General features: G+C 35.9%; 1 protein-coding gene across 1 annotated transcript; it reads left to right on the top strand.

Moving 5' to 3' along the window:
- Nucleotides 1-2,689: 2,689 nt before the first annotated feature.
- Nucleotides 2,690-5,699, top strand: si:dkey-63b1.1 (B2 bradykinin receptor). Its single transcript, XM_043218837.1, has 2 exons — nt 2,690-2,860; nt 3,736-5,699. Exon 2 carries the CDS (start codon nt 3,743-3,745, stop codon nt 4,820-4,822), a length of 1,080 nt encoding a protein of 359 aa, XP_043074772.1. The 5' UTR covers nt 2,690-2,860; nt 3,736-3,742; the 3' UTR covers nt 4,823-5,699.
- The last annotated feature ends 4,192 nt before the right edge of the window (nt 5,700-9,891 follow it).

Raw genomic sequence — 9,891 nt, 5'->3', positions numbered from 1 at the left:
TGCTATTGCATAGTCTACTTACCTGTATCCAGCCTGTTTGCTGTTAATAAATTATCAATAAATGCCAGTTTCTATATTCTACTATATAGTCTGCATACCATAGCAATAACCTACTAACATGCTGAGATTGCAAGGACTTATGATGATATTAGGGCTCAAAATCATAAAATTAGATACACCCACAACTCACCTGGGTCTCTTTTATTTCTTTTAGAGACAGTTCTAACTTTGAAGATGTGTGAAATGTCATGTTATTCACTGCTGTGCCATATTTTCCATGTTCTGGATAGCAAATTCTAATGATTAACTCTGATTGGTCTCTTGTGGAATTACTCTTGTGGGCAAATTGTCCTAAACGGATATTACTGGTCTGTGTCCAGTATTATGTCACATCAGTTTACAATGTTCATATATGTCATGGTGGTCAGCCCTGTTTAATTTGCTGCTCTGCTAAAGATCTAACTAACATCCAAGCCTTCTGTTTCTTTAATAAAAAAAAAAAAGTATGATGCAAATAAAAAAAAAAAAGGCATTTAACAGTAACAGTACACTAAAACAACAAATGTAGGGAGAAAAAAAAACTTAAAACACAAATAACTGTAAAATGTATCTTTATTTTTTGAGTTACAAATAGCATGAGAGAGGTTTACCTTTAACGTTTTGTTTTTTTAACATTTTTGATACGTCAATGGTACGGTTTCCATTTACTCATTTTTAAAACATGTATTTAAAAATATTAATATTTTTGAAAATATATATTGTTTAAATCAAGCAATACATTAGTAAATAAAAGTACAGTCGGTTGTAAATTTAGAAGCAAGCTCATAAGCAAACAGCACATCAAACAAGAAACTATCAAAAACAGGCAACTGAAGTGAAATCGTAGCATTTCAATAATGTTTATATGTCAATTATCTTCTAAAATCATTAGGCCAATCAAATCTAGACCGGAACTAGCAGTTATGTAATACTATATAACGTTACCATAGTAATATTGATTTGCAAACCTGCCTTTCTGTGGGCCTCTCGCTACTTAGACTCACTATTTCCTGCTGTATGACGCAGCTGTGATATCCACATACCAGACAGTAAGCAATCAGTCATGACACAACGAAGAAACTCTCCAGAGGTTTGTTTAAAGCAGTAGGAAAAATTACACAGCTGGAGGAGTTTTATCTGCTCTTTTAAAATTTCTTCGTACATTCTTTAAAAACATGATTTACAGTAACAGTCATGACCTAGATTGTTGATGGCAATAATTCAGTTTGCTTTTGTGTAGATTTTATCCTTTGTTTCTGTCTGTTTTTCTCTTTATACTCAAACAGTGAATGTTTTAGTGCTAGAGCTGGGGCTGGATCATCAAATATTCATTATTCATCAAGAGACTAAATGACATTCACAATCTAAACGGAGTTGAAACACCTGCTCCTCTCCCATTTCCTTCGAACGCACAATACAAGGATGCCAGAAAAGCACCATTTCACGCGGACCTTCTAGAGTTCGAAACTGTAAACAGTGGCTTGATGAAGGATCCAGATAACAGATACAGATGGCTTCCTGCCCACCCCCACCCATGACCTCCTCTGAGCCTCCCACCAAAGTGTTGCCGCCACCAGCTTTAATTAAGCAATCCATCTCAGGTGAGAGCTGGATGTGCTGATTACAGCACGAACGGTCTGTGTGACCTGCTTCTATGAAAAGTAGAGAGGAAAAAGTAATCCTGCCATTCTGCCGAGCAATGATAAATCAATCAATAAATAAACAGCAGTTGTTGTTATTATCATCATCATCATCATCAAATTAAAGTGTTATAAAACTGTAAATAAAGATAATAATTATGCACTAAATGCACTAAAAGTTTTTAATTAAACCACATTTAATTGACATTTGATGTTAATTTATTCACCCTCAGGTTATTCAAGATGTAGATTACTTTTTTTTTCTTTAAGACAGTAAAGAGGATTTTTAGCTGAAATTCTTGCCTGCTATCGGTTTCCAGTCGTTGAAGAGTTTGTGGTCGTCTTTGACGTATTTTTTATTTAATGATACTCCAAATGTTGTCTACTACGAAGCCATGCTGTTGTAATGGTTTAGCATTGTCCTGCTGAAATACACAAAACCTTCCCTGAAACGCACAAATCATCTGGAGGGGAGCATATGTTGCTCTAAAACCTTAACATATCTTTCAGATTTCATAGTGCCTTCCAAAACATGCACGCTGCCCATAACATATGCACTTACGTACCCCAAGTAAAATCATAGATGCTGGCTTTTGAAATGAACGCTGCTAACACTCTGGAAGGGGGTGAGTTAGTTTTATATTTTATATACTTTATATGCTTTAGGCATATACAACATATGCGTTTCTCATATTTATTGAATGCCTTAACAATACAATTGCATATACCTTGCACCATTGCATGATGAAAAACAATGTTTTTTTATTACTAAACTAATACGTTAACATACTTGTTCACTCTAAAAAATGCTAGTTTGAATAGATAAAAAACAATTCATAAAAATAAATAAATGAAATAACGTCTGGCTCGTCTAGAGGTCCTGTCACGAGCTGAGGATTTGTTGAAAAGGCAGCATCACGCTTGAGTCATAATGTTTATCTTCATATTAGCTTCATAACAGCGCAAGTGTTTTACTCAGGCGAAAGACAGCCAGAGCATGACAAACGGAAAGTGAGAACAGATCCAGGCTTCCAGTGACGACAGCCTCATTATGCGTTTATAAGAGCGCCTGTCTGATCTCACCAGCATCTAGTTGGAGAAGATTCAGCCAGACAACACTTTGGAAGTGAGCAGATAGTCATTCTGGATCTACAGTCTGGAGCTGACACTTAATATGAAAGGTAGGTGAATCTCTGAACAAAAAAAGTCATTGGGACTTTAATAATGATTATTTTAAAACAGTGCAAGTTACTATAAAAGTAACATGTTATGTTAACATTGTAAAAAAGTCACTTCTGTTTATTGTTGCTGAATAATTTAATATAACGTTTTTATATAGGCCATTTGCTGAAATTGTGCAAGAATGTTATACCCTGAACATATTTGGAATTTCCATCTTTTGCTCAATCGTATGGAACCCCTCCAACAAACGACTCGCCGAAGTCTGCTTGATTTCTCTCTTGTTTGTTTTTACTAACACGAAGGATCCATTCAGTTTTTACATCCATTCAAGAAGAAACAGCAGGCATATTCTTGAACATAAGGATTAAGCTTGGGAAACAAAATCATATAACAAAAAGACTATTATAGGTTTTACAAGAAAATACCACTTCGGACTTTTTAAAACATATTCAGACTCTTCAAAGATGTTACTTGCTACTCTTTCAAATTCTTAAGTTAATTACTATGTGAAAAAATAAGTAAATTCTGCACCTTTTTTCCCCATTAGGATTTTAAAATCTGATACTCATAAATCAGGTTTTTTTAAGCACATGTTGCTTAAGTACATTGTTTATTGGCCTTATTTTTTATACACTAGGTAAAAAAATAATACAGAAATAGGTTAATATTTAGTAAGGTAATTGTTAAGTACTATGCAGAATATGGTCATGCAGCAAGTGATTTAATATAATAACCAATAACAACTAGTTAGTAGTGAGTATTGGTTCCTATATTAAAGTGTTAGTCACAAAGAAAAACAACTTTGAAATAGAATTTTCCTACAAAAAAGTACAGTTTGTTTTGCTTAATTAGCATATCGTTTAACATTTCACAGTGCCCCAATGGAACTAAATTCAACAAACATCTGCAACGACACAGTCGCCTGGACATGGCTGTCATCTCTCCAGCCTCCGTTCTTGGCTCTTATCAGCATCCTGGGAGTGTTGGGCAACAGTCTGGTCCTCTGTGTGTTCTGCCTCCAGCGGAAGCCGTGCAGCGTGGCTGATGTGTATCTGGGCAACCTGGCAGCTGCAGACCTCATTATGGTCCTGTGTTTGCCCTTCTGGACGGTCACCATCGCCCAAGGCTTTCAGTGGAACTTCAGTCAGCTGCTCTGCAAGGTAATCTGCACCGCCATCTCCATGAACTACTACTGCAGCGTACTGTTCCTCACGCTGGTCAGCGTGGACCGCTACCTCGCCTTGGCCAAACCCATGAACCCCAGTAAGCTGAGATGCCCCAAACGGGCCAAGCGTATCTGTGCGGTGATCTGGATGGTGGGATTGGTGCTCAGCCTCCCGACTCTGGTCTTCCGAAGAGTACGCTTCTTCCCGTTCATAGGGGTGGATGCCTGTTATCTAGAGTACCCACATCCGGCCTGGGTTCTCCAACGGAACATCACCACAAACGTCGTCGGGTTCCTGCTTCCGCTGCCCATCATTTCCCTTTGCACGTTTCATGTGGTCAAAGCGCTTAAAAACCGCGGCCTCGTGATTCAACCGAGGGTTCAAACGGAGAGGAAAGCCGCTAAGCTGGTTCTGACGGTCCTCGCCGTGTTTCTCCTGTGCTGGACGCCCTTTCAGCTGGTGCGGTTCCTAGACACCCTTGACTACTTTCGGCTCATTCCTGGGTGCCTCTGGGAGAATATATTGCAAATTAGCAACGAGCTGGCTACTTATTTAGGGTACAGCAATAGTGCAATAAACCCTTTTTTGTATGTTATCGTAGGGAGCCACTTCAGGAAGAGAGCTCATGGAGTTTTTCAAGGTCTTTTGTGCTCCAGACGCAAGAGCAATTCCTCGGTGCACTTAAATGTTACTGTTATTAGCAAGTGCGGTGACAGCCCTAAAGATAACAGAATAACACCGCTGGCTCTGAGAGCTGTATATCCACCCATCAAACCTCATATGGTGTGTAGATAGTTGATGAAGATGAAGAAGATCGGTTTGATTAGTATTTTGACGGTCCTTCAACAGGCATTCTGACTATAAGTGACTTTGCAGGTACCCAGGGCCAACTTTTTCTACTAACCCTGACTATAATCTAGCAATTCTCTAACTAGAGTTAGTTGTAGATTCAAAGTTACTTAATATGGTCTACAGAATAGGGACCATCAAAATAAAGCGGAACCGTTTGATTCCCAGGAGACAGAATACCTCTTAATTGTCTGATTGTGCAATCTTTTTTTTTTCTTTCCTTGCATATGAAGAGTTTACTTGCAAAAACATCTAACTTAATAAATATCTAAATATATATATAAAAAAAACAATTATCCTTATTATTTATACGTAATCACCCAACTGCAGGTTAATTGGTATTAATTAAAATGCACAATAAAAAACCTATCTGTGAAAAAATGTAAAATGATAAATGTTTTTGCAATTCGTGTTTTCGTCTTTGTTGAAGTGTAGAAAGAATGAGTTATGAGAACCATGGAACTGGTGGAATAGTTTTGTGAGCTGTCATATGTCAAAGATTGTTTATGATTTTGCACTAAAATACTTCTGTATATTTTGTGATTTTCTGTATGTTGTATATTTGATTTGAATGGTATTATTGTTATCTTTTACTGTTTCTTAAAACATTGAATTCCCACTGCTGTATTATTATTATTATTTTTTACAGAACCAAATGATTCAAAACCAAAGACTGTGAGCCATGCTTATTTTTTTAGTTATTTTATGCATTTTTTAACATTACACAATGTATTTCTTTATGAACATGTATATTTATGTATTTATGTATATATGTGCTGTAATACCTCACTTTGCTGTTGATGTAGCTGCTTGAACATTTTAAATAAAGCAGGATGCACTATGTCAAATTTATGGTTGGCTCCAATAAGCAAAGATGCAAATGAAAAGTTCTTGTATTTCTGTTCATCCATAAGTGATGCACCTTTGTTTTCTAGCTCTAGGTTTCTCTGAAAGATTTCTCTCTCCCCGTTTCTCGCCTCGGTTTAGTAAACTGACGTGTCCTTAATGATGGAGGACTTTGATCGATTTCTGGATCTTGGAGGACAGAGCAGTGAGGAAACAAGAAAGCATCAGTTAAAGTATTTAGAAGCATCGCTTGGATAAAATCTGCCTGCCAAATACATAGATAAACGCATGACCAAAAATACAATATAAGACACCCTTCTCGTACATTTCCATTTTAATTTCTATTGATTTTAGGAATCAATCTTGTTCCTACAAGGTTCAAAGATGAGTCTGGTCTTGGTTGCTTCCTACAAAGCGAGTATGGGCTGACATAGAATAATGGTATCGGGGTAATAAACTACAGCAAAGCGCATTTCCCTTTTTTGGTGCTGTGTTGGATCGCCATTTGATAAAAAAAGCCTGGATCCTGAAGAAAACCAGTTGAGAAGCTCTGGTGGTCTTTACAGTAGTGAGTCAATTGTTTTGAGTGAATCACATAAACTGAAGCACGGGGTTTTCTTTCTGCTCATCAGTCTGATTCAGGCAGTATAAATCTCTCACTGTCTACCCCTAATAGGCAATTAGTCATGAATGTTGAAATTACATTCTTGTACACTTACGTTTAAAAAGACTTACATGGTGCATAAATAATTAAAATAAAATGTATTTAAGTTCATATTGAAAGTAACCGTTTGGAAACAGTCTTAGTGCGCATTTTACGAGACTACTAGTAAGTGTGTTACATCATACTACTATAATGATATGCAAATATGGCTTTTTTATTTACTTTTAATATGAAGTGCGTTACATGTACACCTTCATTACAGTAAAGTGTGCTTCTTTTTCACATTTTTTATTCACTGTCACAGCCACTGGGGAGTCTCGAGCCCTGTCCAGTTGAGTTTTCACTGTGAGTTGTGTGCATTGATGACTGTAGTCAATGTGATGAAAGCTATCTAGCCTCCAGTACATAAAGGTCACGGAGTAATTATAGAGGTCATTTTCCTCAGATTTCCAAGCTGAAAGGGCAACGCGGACCCTCTGCTTTACCCACATCAGAGAGGGAGAGAGAGAGAGCAACATCGCTCATTGCTTTATTGCACAGCAGAACAACCCGATACGTATATAAGCTATTCTGGAAACTACTCACTAAATGACATGAGCCACTGATTGGCTTTTGTATTCCGCTACATTTAAAGCTTTTAGGCTATTAGCCCAATAATAAACAGCCATCTGTGTACTATCAACAGGCCAAGAGGTCAGCAAGCGAACCCTGCAGACAGAGAAACTCTCTCACGAACATGTATGTCACATGAAGACGGCTGTTTCCTCTGAACAGAGCCGTTTTAGGCATTAGCAAACAGAGAGACTTCCTTATTAGCCATTAGCATGTATGCACAGGGCTACAGTTTTTCTTTCCCTCTCTCTGAAGTCCCTCGGGACACAGCAGTTACTCGGGCAACTGGTCAGATAATGTCTTTTCAACTGCGTTTGGAAGAGCATGCGGCATCTGGAGGCTTCAGTAATCAAGTTTAAACCTTGTTCTGTTTTTTGTCCGAATGCTAATCGCACTGCATCGATAGGTTAAAAGACAAACTCCCCACAAAAGCAAAAGAGTTGTGTTCGCCGCTGGCCACTAGAGGTCAGTGCAGGACAATTTATGAACGTTTGTATCCTTTGGATTTAAACTTGGATTTATATATCATTATGTCTCTGGAGAAAGTTTCTAAGGAGAAAAAAAGTTGTAACATGTAAATTCAGGATTCAAAGTATAATTAAACATAATAAATAAGCGTATCTGTTGCTCTGTAATGAATTTGTAAAGAAATTGGTCATGAAAACATTAAAAAAATAGTTTTAGGGTTTTTAAAACTTGTAATATTTATTTGCTTATTATTACATTATAATAATTCATTCAATCACGCACGCCTCCAGTCAGTCGAATTGACATTTTCCTTAAAAACAAGCAAGTATTATAGAGTTCGCAAAGTGACAAAAAAATAAATCTCTCTCTAACAAGAACAAAATATTAAAATATTTTTTTCTTACAGATTTTTATTGATTTCAAGATTTATAATAATAATAATAATAATAATAATAATAATAATAATAATAATAATAATAATAATAAATGTTTCCTGAGCAGCAAATCAGCATATTAAAATTATTTTTAAATTGTGAATTGTAATAATATTTTACAATAGCAATAGCTTTTAATACAGTTTTGACTGTATTTTTGATGCATTCTTGGTGTGAGAGATGTCTTTTAGTAACATTAAAAAATGGTGTAATCTACAAGTAGCACAGCACTTTATGTTAGATCTGAAAAACAAAATCTGAGTATAATATACCTTTGATTGCCCGAGACAATGAGAAAACCTATTAATAGACTCTCAGCTTTCTTGAAATTGCATCATCAAAGCTAAATACATCAAAAAATTAAAATAAAAAACCTATTTATAATTTTACCTCGGAACCATGAAGACAAAATTACTTCGAAACGTCTGAAATGAGACCTCAAACTAACCAAACACATTTATTATTCCCTGGTAAGGGATTTCTATCTGAGGGCTTATTAATTGAATTTAAGCAACGGCACTTTTATTGTCCAGTCACTGGTTAAAACTGAGTCATTTATTAATTTGTGCCCACTGTACTTGTTAGAGGAAATACACTGCATGCAAATACATCACGAGCCCAATCAATTGTAAACCAATTTGGGAGTGTGTTCAGTAAAAGAACAGCAGTTGGGCCTGAGAAAGCGGCAGACCACATCCATTGTCTCGGTGTGAGTTAATCTGACTCCAGTCGAGCCGCTGACGTCATTCCTTTTTTCCTAGCATTCCTTGCTCCCTCCAGCGACCCCGTGATCAAACAGTGCCTGAGATTACAGTTTATTGCGCCACCTAGTGCTCAAAAGACTTCATGTGTGTGTGCGTTTGCTATTACATCCCATGCAAGTAGCGTTGTTATTGTTATAAACAGTTACAAACAGTAATTATAAAAGCACTATGTTTTGTATGTCTGTTGCAGGTATCATTCATTTATTGTAGCGATAATAAAAAAACAACATAACCTGAGAAACCTTACTAGAAAGTAATATTTAGTGCTGTCAAATGATTATTATATATGATGTGTGCACTGTGGATGTATTTATTATGAATATATAAATGCACACCCATGCAGTATATATATTACAAATATTTATTTGTTTTATTTTTTATATTAATAGAATAATATTATATACAAATATATAAATCTATCTTTTTCTTAAATATATGCATACATGTGTGTGTGTTTATTTATAAATAATAAATATAAACAGTATACTCACATATGTCATATAAGCAAAAACATTTATTTTAGATTTCAACAGCACTAGTAATATTATAAATTATTATAAATTACATTTTCAAGTATATAAAATTATATATATATATATATATTTTGTAAATGTAATTTAAGCATACATATATACACTCTGCAAATGATTCAAATATTTTATTTGCATAGTATAGTACTGTGTACATTTGTTAAGTACATTTATCATATTTTTCTTAAATATATACATGCATCGCATTTATATATACATAATAAATGTACACAGTACACACATATATTATGAGAACAAAAACTTTTATTTTAACAACCCAGACATTTATTGAATCAGTGGTGAGAAACTGTATAATTTGCTGTTATGTCTAAAATGAAGGGCTAATATGACCTGAGATGAAAAAAAAAAAACAGTTAAAGAATTAATTGATTTCTTTTCGCTGCCGTACTTCGCTCTCCACTTGACTGATATGGATGTTCTCCTGAACTCTTATTCTTCCCCCAGGTACTGCGTATCTAGATTCGCGCAAGGTTAATAATACCCATCCAATCAGCTCTCATTCCTGGCTTTTGTTTGTCTCACTGTCACTGACAGCCATGCGTGAGTCACATTCAGCAACTCGTGGAGGCCCCAAGCGACAGAGGCAGCTGGGAACATAAGCCTCTGGATGAAATAACAAGCAGAAAGAGAAAACAAGTCACAATCCCGCAGCACACGCGGGGTCAATGGCTCTTAA

Source organism: Puntigrus tetrazona, chromosome 20 (genome assembly GCF_018831695.1).
Source record: "Puntigrus tetrazona isolate hp1 chromosome 20, ASM1883169v1, whole genome shotgun sequence".
In the NCBI taxonomy this organism is placed as follows: Eukaryota; Metazoa; Chordata; class Actinopteri; order Cypriniformes; family Cyprinidae; genus Puntigrus; species Puntigrus tetrazona.
This window is presented reverse-complemented; position numbering and strand designations above follow the sequence as displayed.